A 17,917-nucleotide genomic window follows, 5' to 3' on the forward strand; every position below is an offset into this window, starting at 1 on the left:
ATGTTGCCATAATTTCATTTCATTTTAATCATTTTGAGTTCAGATACTTCTGTGCAGTTCACTGGACGGTGTTCGTCCATTACGTTTACTCGTGTACTTGTTGCACTATGTATCCTCCTACCTCTCACCACCAAGCCAAACTCCAATTCAATTCACTGACAATTCATAAATTTGCAGCTTAAATGCTGCACCAACTGTAGCACCAACAGCAGCAACTGCAGCAACTGCACCAGCAACAATAAAACAAAACAACAGTTGTTCCTTTACAATTCGCACTGCTACAAATATTTATTTCCATTTTGTTGTTATTGTACTTTTGTTTGAGATTTGTTATTGTTGTTGCTTTTTTGCTCTTTTGCTCTTTGGATCATTGTTGTTGCTGTTCAATTTCAAAATAAAATATATTTTATGCGTTTTGCACATAGTTTGCCATTTTGCCACTTTAGCATTATTGTTATTATGATAAGAGACCGGGCCACATGTCGTCAATGTACCTTGTGTGTGTCTGTTATTGGTGCTGCTACTCAGCACATGCATGCAACATAACAGTGTGCGCTGATTCTGATATTTTTTATGCGTGCTTGTTGTTCTTTATTATTGGTGTTGTTTTTTTTTGTTTTGTTTTTATTATTACCATTTGCAACATTTAGTTTGTGTTGTTTGCTGATCAGCTTGAGATCGCGTTTATTTTACTGCTGCCAAGTCCATATGTTGCCAGAAACGCTTTACTCGACGTTGTTGTTGAAGAGTTTCATGTATTAAAAAAGATTTTCTGGGGGCCAAAGTGTGAATATAATTTAATGTGAGCAATTTTCAATATCTTAGCCTGAAAGATTATTTATTACAGTTGATTGGTTTCAAGTGATCATAAAGTAAGTGATCGTTTTACTTTTTATTGCCTTATAACGTTTTACTCCTTTTTGAATTGTTTTTATTTATAATAAACAATTTTTTATTTAAATTTAAATGTGTACTAGCTTCAATATAGTAGTTCTATATGAACTTGTGCAGGAAGTAAGGTTAAAAGCTGGATTTTTGATGAACTTGAAAACTAGCTTTCGACGTTCATAGATTAGCTGTAGCTTTTAAATAAAAAATCCTACAGGAAATTATTGATCAATTCTAATTTTACCATTAAATTAATATGAACTCTGATCGAGAACGTGAACGAACATACTCATATGTGGAATAATGTAATGGCATTTTCGTAGCAAGATAAAAGTAAGAAGTTGATATATTGAGCAAAGTGGTACGATTACTACTTTAAACTCATAGACTTCAACTAGTTTAATAAAAATATTCTTGTCATAGTAATGAAGTAATATATTACAAATACTTTTTGGCAGATTAATATGCATTTAATCGAATTCAACATTCATAAAAACCAAAAGATTTGTTTCACTTCAGCTATAGCCAGATAAATCTAAATATTTTAACCAAGTTCAATTATTTACTTACAGGTCACTGCACTTTAGGTAACTATGCGAAGAGTTCTAACATCGCTTTCAATTGCGACTGCCGCAGTTCTGGAAAGGACGATGAAAATGCCTTCCATCTGATATGTTTCTGTACAGTCTTGCGCGCGGCGTTACCTTACCACTTTAAGGACTTTCTTTTTTGAGAATCTTGGTGAATTGTAAGACCTCTTCTTGAAGAGCATTATAAACTTTGCCAAAAGTTCTAAGTGCCTGAGTTTTTAAATATACGGTAAAACAATGGGCCTGTAGGCCTAAGTGGATATTTTGGGATCGCCGGTATAACTTAATGTAGAGTATAAACAGATCTGTGTCAATTATAGAAAACAACATTGGTTATGTGAACGAATGATTTTAAAATCACATCAATTCTAATTACAATTTCCAGATTAGATAAAGATGATGAACATTGTCCGAAAAGTTTCGATTGATCAATATATTATTCCTATGTTATAAATGTTGTTTATTCAAAATATTAGATTCAAAAATTTTGGACAAACGTCTATAGACCACATAGCAGAGCAGTTTATAGTATAGCAGAGACCACAGTATATTTATTACTATTTTCAGAATGAAGCACTTTGCTTCAAATTTAACAATCCAAATCATATCCTGATTCAGCTTTATGAAAGTGTACTGACTGCAATCCATCGTCTTCATCCACCTCAAATCAAGCATATACACGTATTCAATTAATACAAAATGACTTAATTTATTGATGAATAATTTCATTCCTTAAATCAATTTTGAATCCGCCTTTGCCACTCACAACCACTCACTTCACATTCATTGTCACATATGCAGGAGTTGACATGGAAGCAATAAGGATGCAATTATGAAACTTATGAGTACACATGTTCTGCAAATATTTTTTCTAGTACACACCTGTGAAATCTGAACTCAAGTAAATTGTAAAATTTGTTGTCACATGTTGCGGATAACAAACACGAGTCAACAACGACTCTCTTCAATAATGCTGGAATGGGCCACTAATTGCCGACATGTTCACATATGAAACTTTTGTTACATGTGAGTACTGTTCACATTGCAAATTTGTATGCAATTATTTTAAAATCAAGTTAAAGGATCAAAGTTGTGGGCATACCGAATGGGTGCCTCATAAACTCGTAATTGACGGCGATTATGCTCAATCTGTTGCCAGTGCGCATGAAATGTGCGTGGCATATTTAATTGGCACTGCCACATACCACAAGTGAAATTTTATCATATAATTTCGTATCCAGAGAAGTGATGGACTGACTTTATGACTGACTGCTGACGGTTTTATATGAAGACATTTTTTACCACTGACATGCCAACAGACATATTACATATGAACAAGATGAAATTGTACTCAAACTGCCGTGCATGCAACAACATAATTTATGGTTGTAGTGATATTATTTATGCAAAGTATATCAATTTATTTTTATTATCACAATAAAACTTATTAACTGCGATTAAGTTGAAGGCCATAAAAATTAGATTGGAACGAATTGAAGTATGGCATACCTAAATCAGATTTACTACTAAAAGAATATATTGAAAATATATTTTAAAAGTAGATAAATTGAAAGATACTTAATTGGAATATGATTTATTATAAACACATGAAAGTTACTTATTTTCTATACTGTATGTATACATAAATGAATCATATAAAAATATTTATATACAAATATCTATGTCAGTATATTCCAAAATGAAGTTTCTGCTCAAATATCAAGCAATTTCTTTAATATTGTTTTAATTCAATCTACATTCAAACTCCTATCTGCGAAATACACAATAATACATGCTGAAAGCTACGATTGTTGCATGCAACTATCCATATCCGTATCTGGTGTAGTCCCAGCGGTTGCCACAGAGGGCGTTCTCATTTAAGCTCCATTGTAAATAAAAAGTGCAAGAGAATTTGCCTTGCACTTACGGTGCAAATTCGTTGTTTAGTGTCATTCAGCATTTGAGGTGCAACTTGGTCCATTTGCTATTCCAATACTCTTAGCTAGCAGCCATTACCAATTCTGCGATTTGCAGACAACACAGACGCCCACTGGGTGTGAGTTTTGGCTTTGGTAATTTGTTTATTTACGCTTCTAAGAGATGTGTCTTTAGTCATTTTCTTCAAATATTGGCAGATATGAATTTTTGTTTTATTTACTCAATGATATTATAACTATCATTTATTATATACTAGATGATATTTATAACTCAAAGAAATATCACTTATATATTAAATCTTCAGTAATAGAAGTAAGAGTAATAGAATAATAGAAGCGTAGCCAGTTTTTATAAAATAGAAAATATCTTTTGTAAAAGCTTTCTTTTAGTTCACAAATTTTTTTTAATAAGAGTGAAAGGATTGTGCCACGGAGCGAAAAGGACACAATAGGAAATAATTTGATTAATATGTTTATGTTGAAAGAGAAATATTTTTATTGGTATTATTTTCAAGAGCCTAATTTAAAAACAATTTTTGAAATGAACTGAAACATTCCTTGTAATTGTATGTAAAATGTTGGGCATATTAGATGCATTGAAAAATGCAAGTATCTGGGTAATACCAATTTTGGGTATATGGCTTAGTAAATAAAATAATGAAGTACCTAAAACATTAAATCTGATTTTGGATAAATTTGAACATAAACATATCAGATATTTCGGCGACTCATTCTTGAACGTCGAGAGGCATGTACTACAAGAGATTCGACAAGATAGTCCCTGTCTACCTTCATGCCGTCTTACAAACCAATGTCCCGTTAAGACCATATTAGTTTATAAACTTCCGATTTACTACGGATTGTTATTTATTGTTATTTTTAAAAAAAATCATTGGTAAGATCTTTTGTCCTTGCCTATAAATACACCAAGTAGTAAATTTATTGAGTTTGTAGAAAATTATTGTGTTTATCGAGACTAAATTGAACTTATTTCTGTTCTTCAGCAAAATATATATAAATATATAGTACAGCACTGCATATTGGATTAAAATTTTGAATCTAATCTCTAATCTAATATTTGCTTCAAAATTCTTTATAGTATTTCATATATATTTTCTCCGTAGAATGAAATAATGTAACAATAACTGCATATACATATATATTTTAACTTATATATACTTACAAATTTTTTAAATATTATGTTTAATATAATACTATTATTACTAATATTATCAATACTATTTTCCAATACAATAAATCATTATATATTATTTATTATAAATCATCAAAGTAACCAAACTTCTTATACAGTGGTAGTAGCTCGTGAATTTCATCAATCAAATATTGTTGCTTATAGCAATTTTTTCGATATTCCGCCGATGTCATCACAGGCTCAGAATCACCCGTATAGAATGAACGCCACATAGGCAAAAATGTTGTCAACATGAAAAACACTACAATACATAATAAAAGTATTCCAAATCAAAATATATAGATTAAAATATATATATCAAAATAAATTGAAATACATACCGTAATACTTTTGCCTTAGGAATTGATCTTTCAAGTTTTCGAAAGTTGGTAACTCTCCTTTATATCCAATCTTTTTCAATGTATCCAATAAATTGTCAAAATAATAACGTAAATGTCCATCGAAATGGTGAAGGCGTTGTTCCTTATCCCAAAGCATGATGAATGCATAATTTAAATCATTCACCATAGGACCAACATGAGAAAATTGATAATCCAATATCATGTCATCTTCTAGACTGCCATCTTTAGGATTGTATTTGAACATCATGTTTTTGAAATGAAAATCCCCATGACAAAGTGCATATAACGATCCATCTTGTGGTCCATTGTAGAATTCATTAAATGAAGCAAGACATTTTTCTATTAGATTTGGACGTATTTTCTCAAAGTATAGTTTATACTCTAATAAAACAGGCTGTCCACCAAGCATATTTATGAAATGTGTAATGCCGTTTTGAAAATAATCATCAGCAACCAAATTTTTGAGACTGAACATACTGTATCGAAATTTGTCAAGCATTTTAGCTTTCTACAAAAAAATATTAGCAATACTAAAATGGAATTCAGTTAACTAGCATTAATAAATAAATACCCCGTCTTTGATTAATTTAAAACCTAGTGCATGCCATTTAGCCAATTTCAAGAGCGCCAATCTGCTCTCTGTGATATTTGCTTCACGATCACGTAAGAGAACGTAGCCTAACTTCACAAGATCATCAAAAACTAAACACTTCTTCGGTTCTATACTAGCATGAAGACAACTAATAATAGATATTATGACAATGAATATATTCACATACGGTTTTATTAAAGCAAACTTACTTTGGCCCAAATTTCATATTATCCCCAATGGACTCTAATGTTTTCACGAAATTCGGTATAACATCCCTGTAAATAAGTATTTCAGTTTCGAATGTATGCGATTCTTCAAACACATCCTGTTTATGTTCTGCTTCTGGAAATGTTTTTATAATCAAACATTTCTCGTGTTTTACTCCTTTCTGTTCAAAAATAAGAGCTATACGAAACATAGCACTTCCATAATGATCGCCCTTCATGGTACCGGGAGTGATTTTTAAACTTAATATTTTTAAATTGGCATCCTGAAGGTAATTTCGCAATACATTATTGAAGAAATCCGTATTTAGCCATTGCGGTGGCTCTAGTTCATCGGCATTGTACATATCAGTATTTTCACTCATTTTTATAAGAAACTATTATTCACAATCCGACGGTCCCGGGAAGACTAAGCGTAGATATGTCTGCCTTTTTATATTAAATGCATTTGCTGAATTAAATTCATTTACTTGCATATCAGTTGTAAGCAAACTAATAGATGGAATTATATATATATGTTATCAAATATAATGAATAAACAAACAGTACTGCAATTATATAGTTTAAAGTGCTGATAAGATTAGAAATGTGATAACATTATTAAAACTTTGTGAAGTGTAGTGGCAATGAGGAAAGTAATTCAAGTTCATTGCTTAGAAATCGAGGCAATTGTGAATAAATCAGATAGTTGGACACGCTCTTGGAAGCAGGCTACTTCCCTCAATGGATTACTTGAAATTAATTAAAATGAAGATGTATACGTTTGAGTGAATCTAACATGGATTCGAAGAGATTTCATGTATTTAAAACTATTTAAAAGTAACACTGCTAAAGTGAAGATAACAAATTTTTAAAAGCCAGCGATAGTTTTATTAAAAAAAATTTAAGTGATTGCAGTTTGTTAATAAGTTTGTTTCAGATTCTATGAAATGAAATATGTTCATTTTTTTAAAATTTAATTCTAAATATTTTAATTGTGTCTATAATAATTATACACACAATTTTATGCACATATATATATAAAGTGTTTATACTCAACTATAGAGATAAAAATGTTTAAACTACGTTAAATATTTGATAAAGATAACATACATACTTACGAAATATATTTTATGTGATAAGCTTTTTCTATTACTGGTTGAACGATTTATTTCACAATCACATGTAATTACTTAAGTAGCTGATTATATACTGATCTGTATTATGGAACTGGCATATTAATTATTACATGGAGTATATACTTAAATGTCAAGTTTAAGTCATAATTGATTTAAACACTTAAATGCCGGCATTCCATTACAAGGGAAAAACATCCCATCTATTAACAAAAAAAATACTGCTTAATTAAAATGCTCACTCAATAGACACTATGGATCATTTGTGCTTTCTTGAAATAATAATAATATATATAAAGAGCCAGAAGTTTTTTGTGAAATTTATCCCAATTTTCCCATTTTTTATGCTCTAAAGCATCAAAAGCCATCGTGTGAGTCTTTAACCCACTAAAATTATACTGATTTCACCATTTATTGTTTGATTCACATAAGATTCAACCGTCAAAAGCTACTCTCACCGCAGACTTAGACAGGCTTTCAGAAATAATTAGCAGAAAAACAGCAAACAGACCACGAAGATCAATTGTATTGTAAATTTCATTCCAATTTTTAACTCCCTTTAAGGAGAAGGTTTAAAAGAGTTAAAAAGCTGATATGTGAGCTGATAATGTTCCATAGTATCAACGTCCTTCAAACCAAATGGACACAAACTGTTGTCAGCGAGTCCAATGTGGAAGAGATGTCTGCTGTAAATGGAGTGATCAATATAATCCTTCCGACATAGAGTCATAAGATAACCGACAGCTTTTTACTGATTTCCGATAAGATCTATATGTCTAAGGCCCGAATGTCATTCATTGAAGATTTTTGAAGGAGATGAGTTCCTTATTTAGTATTTCCAAAATGCTAGGCCGGACCAAAATCCGACAGTCACAAAATATGTAACTGATGATTTCATTTGGTTTCAAGCAGATTCAACATTAAAGTTCCTTAGGAAAACTTATTTTATTGTGATAATAATGCAGACCATATTGAGTCATCAGATAACCTATAAATAGTCACAGTTCTATTCTACTCACGAGGATAACACAGTAGAAGATACTGTGAAACCTCTTACAATAAATCTTATATCATTATTTTTAAAATCACCTACTGCAATCCTTACATTCATTATCGATTGGCGTGTTAGGTGCAGTTAGTGGCTTAGTATTTCTTCATAGAAAACAAAAGAAATATTCCCCGTATGAAATTCAAGCATATGGATATAGAGTACAAACTATTACAGATCATACTCCAGAAACTGAGATAGTATTGTATTAGGATGCCTCATTGTATCAACTGTGTAGGTGTTAAAGAGTACCAAAATGAGTAAAGACCTCTACTTCTATGTGTAGTGTAAATTATTAATAATTATGTTGAAGCTGTTTTGAGCTAATGCACTTAAGCACTTGTACTCTTTTTTAACTAGAGATTTTTTCAAAACCCCTCTCTATACCTCGACTGCATTATTGTTTATCACTTCATCAGACTAAGCAATAATTGACCTCAAATCTACATACCTCCCCGAGGAGCCTATAACCATTTTGAGATTTGATAACGCGGTGTTGGTAAGTCTGTCAGTTTTCATAAATAATTTCAGGGCTTTATGTATTTTTTGATGGGATCAATCTTGTCCCTGAGGATATCATTCGTCCTAATGTACCATGGAACTTTGAAAAGTCTCCCAGAGCCTGGCTTTGTGCAATTTCTAGCTGGTGAATAGCAGTGTTTGAAGCTTTGCTAAATGCTACACAACCATATAGAAGTGACAGACGAATTATTTGATTATATATCAGTTATAATGTAACTATCAAAGAAATATATATTACGACAATTTTTTATTAATAGTAAATAATTTTTTTTAATTTCGAATTTAGTTCTAATCATTTAATTAGCGTATAATTAAAGACTCATTAGCGAATTTTCTGCTCAGACTGAAGTTAACGACTATTATGATAGGATAAAATCAACTTTTAATTATGTTAGCAAAATAGCTTTAGAGAAAAAAACAATTTGTTTATAAAATTAATTGATTTTTGTCAGCTGCCTTTTATACTCAAAAAAAAAAGTTATAAAAAATTTTTTAACAGACTTCGATAAAAGCGATTAATTAGCGAATCTCGAATTAGCAAGAGAAGGCTCAGAACTGAAGATGTTAGATTGAAAGGTGAAGATTGTTAGGTGAGAATGAAGAGTGATAAGTGAAGAGTGAGAAATAAAAAATGAAGCTCCAACACTACACAATATAACCATTATATGATTCTGATTAGCATTCACATTTGATATAAATAAATTTCACAGGCGACAAACTGAAGTGAAACGACAAGTGTAAACGAAGGAATTAAGCAACAAACGCGACGCAAACGTTCACGTCTGCGGCTGAGGCTGTGGCTTTGGCAACGCAACGAAACTTGTTCAATTTGCATTGCTAAACGATATTTAAAAATAAAAATGTACATAAAAAAATAAATGTGAAAAAAATTTAATTAAATTTATTAAATCATTTTAATGATAGTTATTAATTACCTATAATGGTTATTATTAAAATTTGTTATTGATTCTAGAAAATACTTGCCGCTCACCGCTCGCCGCTGCATGGCTATTAAAAATGTGGTTAAGCGATTTTTTATGAAAATTAATTATTAGTCATGAATATTTTTCCTTTTTTACGGCCAAATGCATATGAAGTTGTTATTTTTAATTTGCATTTTAATTTCCGCTAAACAAGGCAATTTGCATGTAATAAAATATGAATAATTAGCACACATTTTATACTTTGTTTGTGTTCTTAAACGATATTACTTCCTGCCTAAAACCCAAAGCCCAAAACGCAAAACTGCTCGCATCATCGCAAGCTCGCAATCATTCGCAAGAAAAGGGTTTTCATAAGGAATATTTCGGTGGAAGGAAAATTAACTTGTCATTCTCGTCACCATTAATAACCGAAGACAGACGCTTTTGACTTTAACTGTTTTGCGAAATGAGTTCAATTTGTTCAAATTGTTGCTTCTGCTTATTGCGAGGGTCATACGATATGGCAGTAGTTGAAATTCCAACGAACTTCATAACTTATACACAACTGGCAGTGGTACGACATACATATCGGAATTAATTTAATAAATGTAATAATATATTACACAATACCCTTATACTGACCAGCAGTAAACAACGCAATGAGACTGTCATATTTTAATGTTCCTCAGTCCTTATACAATGTATTGCCTTTGTACTACATTACAATTTATCTTTTTTATTGAGACTCCACTTTACAGAAGCAATAAACCATAAGAGTTTATTTTCATAATTGAACATAATTACAGTCAAATTCTACAGTAAATTATTTAAAAGGTTTTTAATGTAAGACTATTGTAAATAAAAATAGTCTAGTATTTCAAATTCACTATGTTTAGTTTAGTATGCTAAGTAGCTTTCTTCAGAGTTTACTTTATTTTATTAGATCACTTGTATATTGTATTATTTTTCTTAATACATCCTTTGTTTAGTACTCTTACCTACACTTCAAAGAACAGTTAGCATTTTTTATAAACTGTATTGCTACTACTAATCCACTTTTAGGTCCTAAGTAACTTTTCGGCTTCATTTCATAGTTTTGTTATGGTGTATCTTTACCTACATTTCGTAGAACAGTTAACGTAGCCTTATAAATTGTGCATCTATCCACACTTTTAAGTCTGGTTGAAGGCGTTAAGGAAACGTTAAGTATTTCTGTGAGACGGGCTGGCAGTTTCCTACCTTAGTGCTGTTAGCTGGCACTTTTGTATTATATATACTATTTTCCCATTGCTTTCATTTTTAGTGCTGTCAAAAATATCTTTACCTACATTCAAAAGTTAGTTAGGGATATAACTAATACGCGAAAACATTATAATCTATATACTGCTTTTAAGACCCAATCCTTAGAATTAATGTTATTTTGAAAATAATTAAAAAAATAATTTATGGATTATGGATGTTGAATGACAATCCATACAGGTTTTTATAATAAAATTCATCTATTAAAAACTCTTCAATGTCTACAATTTTCATGGTATTTCAAACTAAACACTTCCGATTTTCTGAGGCTAACATACATTATCAGTCCAAAAATTATATACGAGTATTAAGCCCACAAATACTTCCAAAATCCAATGATACTGAATATTAGACGATATTCTAAACAACTGTTTGGTGACACAACTATATAAAAGTATTTTTACATTATATATTATATATTACATAAAAGCAATTTAAAACCTTTAAAATCTCTAAACTATTATTGCTTAAATTACAAATCCATACTATGAACATTTTCCCATCATAAGCTCGTGTACTGTGATTAATTACCAATAAAGCGAGTAGAAGTAAAAAATAATCACTGAACAAAGGTTGTGAACTCAATCACTGACAACTCTTTTAAAGCCATTAAACAAATATTTTACAGCAGAACGCAGAGCCCCACATACGAGATCGCCGCTCCATATGCACAGTTACCAATTTCCAACTCGAGTACAAAAGAAACAGAATCGGTTGTGGCGCCAATGTAAAGTTGGTAACGCAAACGCCATCAACTCCAACCACAAACATCAAGCAGCAGGCATCAAGCTTTCTTAGCCATTCAAACCACAGTTTCCTTTGAATTCATTTCGAAAGCAGCAAGAAGAAGAAAATGTAAATGGGAAAGCACCGAACGTAGCGCAAACGCTTTGAGTTGATGAGTTCATGAAGTGAAATTCGATTTCGTTTTAACGGTTCGAAATGACAAATTGCAACGTGCAGTCTGTAATTATGCGCATACAGCCAGCTTGGCTAAATCCGCAGGCGGCTTAACCCGGGTCTCAGCCAGCACAAAAGTTAATAACAAATCCAAAAGTTTGCGTTGACAATGCGGTTGACGCTGCTAATGACGAAAGGCTGACGCACCAAATTAATTGTCTCTGATTGATGAGTTGGTAAGTGGACAACTGGACAAGTGGACAAGTGCAAACTGATAAAAGATACAAAACGAATGAATATGTCAAAAAAGCAAAACTGTTAACACAGCACGGAGGCTGCTTCGCTTTGAATTGAGTTTTTTTCTTATATGATTTCGTAAGCAAATTAACGCATTAAATTATTAAACATAAACTTTTGATTTCGATTAATTATGCTAAGTTGTCATATCGCAGCCGATCAAATCGTGCTTACGCAGTTGAGTCAAAACTTAATACCTCATTTGCATACCGAAAGCTGCAATGCGAAATTAGCTTTAACCGTTGGCCAACATTTCAAATCGGGCAAATCGATCTTTGGCACTTTTTGCACCGTTTAATTGCCTCTCATTTATCTCATGTTTAACTAAGCGAATTTTCATTAAATTTCAAATCGCTTATCTAGTGATTTAAATCGCTTGATTAAATTCGTTTAAATTAATTTGAAAGCGTTGAACAGCAGCGCACATAACCCAAAGTCAAAAACCACTAAAATCTGCGGATTAATTTTGAGGTGTAAGGCGTTTTGTACGAACGATTTGTGCGTACAACTCTTAATTTTATTTTTTTTGGAAATTAACGCATATAATTTATAATTTTTTTCTGCTATTCATGAAAAATCCGTAGTATCACAACGACCCGTTATTTGTGCTCAAGTCAGGTTTACTACATAAGACTGCCACTCCGGCCTAACTGAACAACTTATCTAATGGTCTAACAGTCTCTAATAAAATCCTCACACTCAACAGCGAAGTGTGAAGAATTTTACTCCAAATTTATAAAAAGATCAGTTTATAAACTGAATAATATCCATATAAATGACAAACTTAACATATTACTCCCTATAATATTTAGACCAATACAAAATCATGATAAGTGCTCACTGAAAGCTTAAGCAGAGAGAATATCAACAATTTTAACGGGTTTTAACAGAACATTTCAGGTTGAGGTAATATCTCAAGAAAATCGACTTTTCAGCGACCAGTATTTCTTTCTTTCGTACAATAATTGTTAAAACGTGTGACCTTAGTCACACTTCAAAAAAACTTCCAACATAATTAGTGACAATTAATCTTCTCCTAAGTCATATCCTATACTTTAATCATTTCCGGTAATATTCTAGTAATGTTGAGTCTTTTTCGAGTTAGTGCATCTGAGCACTTTTACTCTTTGATAGCTGGCTAGTTTCTACAGAATCTCACCCATCTCACTGACTAATTTGAAAATTCCTCATAATCTTCGTGATTATTCAATGACTGATCTAAGATTTGCGTACCGCCCCGTACGATTAGTGATTACTCTGAAATTAGATAGTACGTTTCAACAATAATCTAAAATTTTTGTAGTGGTTTCAATAGACATTTTTATTTTTTATGAATACATATGTCGAATCAAATCACACTTTACCTGTCAAGTCATATAAAACACCTGTAAATTTCAGACTAATCTTCCTACTCTGGCAAAATATTTAGAGTGTTATAAATTAATTGCGAGTGTTATAAATTAATTGCGAGTGTTATACATTTCGCTCTAGGTTTAGCAATCGAGAATGAAAGCTACACTAAATATGAATATGTTTTGAAAAAGTTACCCTAGATTTAATAATCGACAACGGCTAAAGATTAATTGAACGTGCCTAAAAGTATGCTATAAAATTACTCACTTCACCCATTCCTTTAAAAATTTACCAGGCCTTTAAAAATTTGAAATGATTGTATTATTTATGCCAAAAAATGGACCAATATACAGTTACTAGCTACTGTTAAGAAAAATATTATTTCAAAACTTTATAAGATATGATAAGTTTGACAAACTTTTGATCATTACTTGGAGAATAACAATTAATAAAAAAACGATCACAAACTGATTTACAATAGAAAATAAATAAACTTAAAACAGTGAAAGAATTTAATACATTTTCTGTAAATTCTATATGTAAGAAACTCGTTATTGACTTATATATCAAATCTAAAAAATATCGTGCAGTGCAAATATTCCAAAATCAATAAATTGCCTAGAAAAAAATTAAAATTGCAATAGACAGTTAATTTAATATGTATACCATGCAGAGAACATAAGTGAAAATTTTATATAAATATTTAATTTTAAAAATCATTTTAGTTAAGTAAAAACCCACACAGTCAATATAATACAGCAAGGCGTTAATAATACTGAGCACTGTTTAGAAGTATTTAGGATTGGTAGGAAAAATTTTTACATGCGATATATTACCATCAATATTTCATAAGATACAGTAAAGTATATCTTAAGTATGTGAAGCAATATCAGTATAGTTTTGTACCCTTAGAATAATCTCAAATGCACCTAGATATATGACAAATGAATGTATCAACCTCGATCGCAACATCTCCGTAGTTAAGGATGTTATAAAAAGCCAATCCAGAAATCACAAAAAACGTTTGTCATATCATCCTAACCAATTTATTAGTAGAATTATAGCATAAGAAAGAAAGTTCACAGGTCTCCGCAAACAAACGCCACTGGAACTTTTATCTGTGAACGACTTCAACAGACGGATGTGCTACTGAGCACAAACCATTCACGCCCACAGAAATTTTAAGTATTTAGTCTCTTCTTCTTAAATATTGTTCATTGTCTATTTTTAAGTGTCACATCGTAATAAAAGAAAATAAATTTAAAAAAAAAGCGACAAACTTCTAAAGTCGTACGGTCTTCATATACGATATTTAGCAAGTCCAATAAAAGTTCCAAGCATACTCAAAGGCAAGATATATCCATTCAAACACATTTTAGAACTTGACGTACAGATCGTAAAATTACGTTCTTAGAGGATTATAACAACCAAAATTTACGATGTTTCCAAATTTGCTAGGTATGGTCAGTGGATCACACTAGTGTTCCTGTTGCAAGATATTTTTACTGTTTCCACCGCAATTCGGAACAAGAAATATATATAGCCTTGTGTTTGTGTTTTAAATTCTAAGACAAAATATATATTCCAGCATTAAATTTTCTTGATATTATTTATTTTATGTATAACGAATATGGATTATTGTTTTGTTTGTGTGACCTTAATTTGGTCTTTGACTTTTCACCACGTCTTTACAATCTGTAAAACTTTTGATATTGCTAAAAATAAAATGAAATTCCAAACATCTAATGGCACTGAATACCACCAAATACCATAATGAATACAATATTGTATATGTAGTAAAACTTATTCTATATAGTATAATACTAGCTTTCACAATAGACTTTCACAATTTTCTTTTCATTTATATGGCGAATATATTTTGCAAATTAATGTCCAAATGGCACACATTATCTTCGTTTAAGTATGTAATTACAGTTCGGCTCTTAAGAATTTTTCAAAGGTTCTATATGATTTCTAACTTTTAAATTTTTATATGTTTTTACTATGTATAAATCGCCCTAAGTAGATTGATTCTTAAAATCGTGAATATTAACCAACTTATCCTACACATCGACTTATTACACTCTCTAGCCAACATCAGTAACCAAGAGGGGGGTAAATAATCGAAATGACAGCCATCAAAACAAAAAGGATTCAGTATGGACCACTTTGATGTAATCGATTTATGCGATCGCCGAAGTTGTCGCATCCCCAGCTTTAGCAGGTGAATGCATCTGACTTTAATCAAGTATTGTATTTAAACCAAGTATTTAAATAAATGGTATATGCACAACAATAAACAAATCTAGTACCTTGAACTGCAGAGGGTAGCAGTCTAACTGACGTTGGGTTGACAATTTACCCGGTGAAAAATAATACGAAGGTTTGTAAAAATTTTATGTAATTAAAAAACAGAAGCAATGAATATCCAGACAATATTGTTTAGATGACGTTGTTTAAAAACAACTAAAAAATCCATTATCGCCATAAAAATAATAACACAAAGTCAAATTTTATCGCACAAACAATTAAATTAAATTAAATTATTTTTACATTTAAATTAAATTATAAAATTCGTATAGAGAATTACCTAAACAATATATCGCCTCCCGTAAAAGTTTTCTGACGCTGTTCAACTTTCCGAATTCACTTAATTTCACTTATAGAGTTTTTGTTATTTTGTCAAGCAGCACAAGCTTAAATTAAATAATAAAAATATTCATTTTTTTTTTTTGCACTTACTGAAAGATCACTAAAATTCTGAAATGTTTAAAATTATATGAAAAAAAATATAAACAGACACGAGAGTGAGGGCAAATAAAAAAACGCAAAACGCAAATAACAAATGTTAAACAGACTTTAGACTGACTTGCGACAATCGAATGACTAAATAGCTAAGCTCATATCGCCAGTCATCAGCCAATGGAGAGATAGATTCGATGGAGGAAAACATCTTTCACACCGTGAGTATGCAAATTATTTTTGCAAAAGCTAGCGTGAAATTCGCTTATCTGTGATAGTTCCAAGCTATACTTTGTCTACGTGCCCGACTTCAGCTTTTGCCATTTACAAGCATCGTGACGATTCTAATAAAGTAAAATTACAACGAATGTGAATGAGTAACGAAAAGAAAAACGAAACTAAATGAATTAATAGCATATGATCATCACGACGTGAAGGGAATGATATATTGATGATGTGTAAGTAACGATGCAACCTCACGTGTATACGATATACGAGGCAAAATAATAACAGCATTTGACTTCGGTGCTGTTATAAATGAAAAACCTTTATCGTCATTACGATCAAATAATAATCATGAAAAAATACATAAAAAATAGAATACTGATCTGACAGAAGTTATTTTCGTTCTTCCCGCTCTTATCGCCCCTATAATATATGTCTTTATCTAGTGTTTTCTCAACTCCTACACCTATATTGAAATATCGTACGTCTTTAAATGTTAGTGATATCGCATCACAATCACATTGCTGCAATTGTGAACCCGATTAACTAATCATAAATACCTGCGATTGCCCCAAACATCAATTTCAATATATGTCAGTCAACATCCTTTTGATGATGACACCAGTAGCCGCGAAATTATTTGCGAAAACTTACAGACTTACCAACACCGCGTTATCGAATTTTAGAATGGTTATAGGCTCCTTTGGAAACTTGCAGATCTGAGGTCAATTATTGCTTAGTCTGATGAAGTGATAAACAGTAATCCAGTCAAGATGTAAAGAGGGGTTTTGAAGATGCCTCGAGTTAATAAAGAGTAAAAGTGCTCAAATGTACTGGCTCAAATAGCTTCAACATAAACCAGTAGCGTGACCAGGATTGCGCCAAGGGTGGGATTTGCACTGTTATTAATTAGATCATTATACCTGTGAGATTATATTTTCAAAGGAGCATCTAACGCTAAAATTTCTCCTACTTGCGCTACCACGTGTCTCGGAGAATTGATACGCAGACTTGTCAAGTGATTGGTCTTACTTGCCTGTCACTGTCTACTACAATTGCCATACCGACCGGCAGAGTTAACTATAATTTTTTCGCTGACTGCAACTTGAAAGTTGAAAATGTATGTAAAAGAGTCAAGAGAGGTTCCTGTGCCTGTGTATGATATTGCAATTTTTTCTTAAAGAAATACCCCTAAGAATACGAGAATGAAGCTTGACCGCATAGTAGAAATTTGAATACAACACAGTTTAGAAGAAAAATTTGTTGACAGAACACTGTCTAATAAGCAGACACGCTTAACGGATCTTTTAGTGACTTCTATCGGAACTGTGTGTCTGATGTGGAAGGATAATATCAATTCACTGTAGATTCCAAATCGTTAAGTTTTTATCCGATATTTCTTATGTAGGACATCAGGTACATAACATTACGCGTTTTATGTCAAAGCAGTGGTATTCTAACAAACAACAACAAAGGGGTATATTTAACTAAAATTCTTTAAACTGACTACTTCATACATCTCTGAGGAAATATTTTCATTTATTAGAGAATTAATAAACCCATCTTTTCATTCATGACAGGAGCTGCAATTTTCGATATCTGAGTTAATTAGTTTAAAAATGATATTGAGAATTTTTGGTGATAATCTGTATCAACACCTTAGATGGATAATTATATATTTAGGAGTCTTGAGTATTTGAGAAAGTGC

At 31.5% G+C, this 17,917-nt stretch overlaps 1 protein-coding gene across 1 annotated transcript; it reads right to left on the reverse strand.

Annotated features, from left to right (window-relative positions):
• Nucleotides 1-4,625: 4,625 nt before the first annotated feature.
• Nucleotides 4,626-16,033, reverse strand: LOC119674588. The gene is made up of 5 exons (XM_038085731.1): nucleotides 15,833-16,033; nucleotides 5,771-6,277; nucleotides 5,541-5,709; nucleotides 4,949-5,477; nucleotides 4,626-4,869 (listed from the first exon to the last, which is right to left on the reverse strand). The coding sequence occupies exons 2-5, from the start codon at nucleotides 6,148-6,150 to the stop codon at nucleotides 4,691-4,693; spliced, it is 1,257 nt and encodes a 418-aa protein (XP_037941659.1). The 5' UTR covers nucleotides 6,151-6,277; nucleotides 15,833-16,033; the 3' UTR covers nucleotides 4,626-4,690.
• Between the last annotated feature and the right edge of the window lie 1,884 nt (nucleotides 16,034-17,917).

Source organism: Teleopsis dalmanni, chromosome 2 (assembly GCF_002237135.1).
Source record: "Teleopsis dalmanni isolate 2A chromosome 2, ASM223713v2, whole genome shotgun sequence".
NCBI classification, from domain to species: domain Eukaryota; kingdom Metazoa; phylum Arthropoda; class Insecta; order Diptera; family Diopsidae; genus Teleopsis; species Teleopsis dalmanni.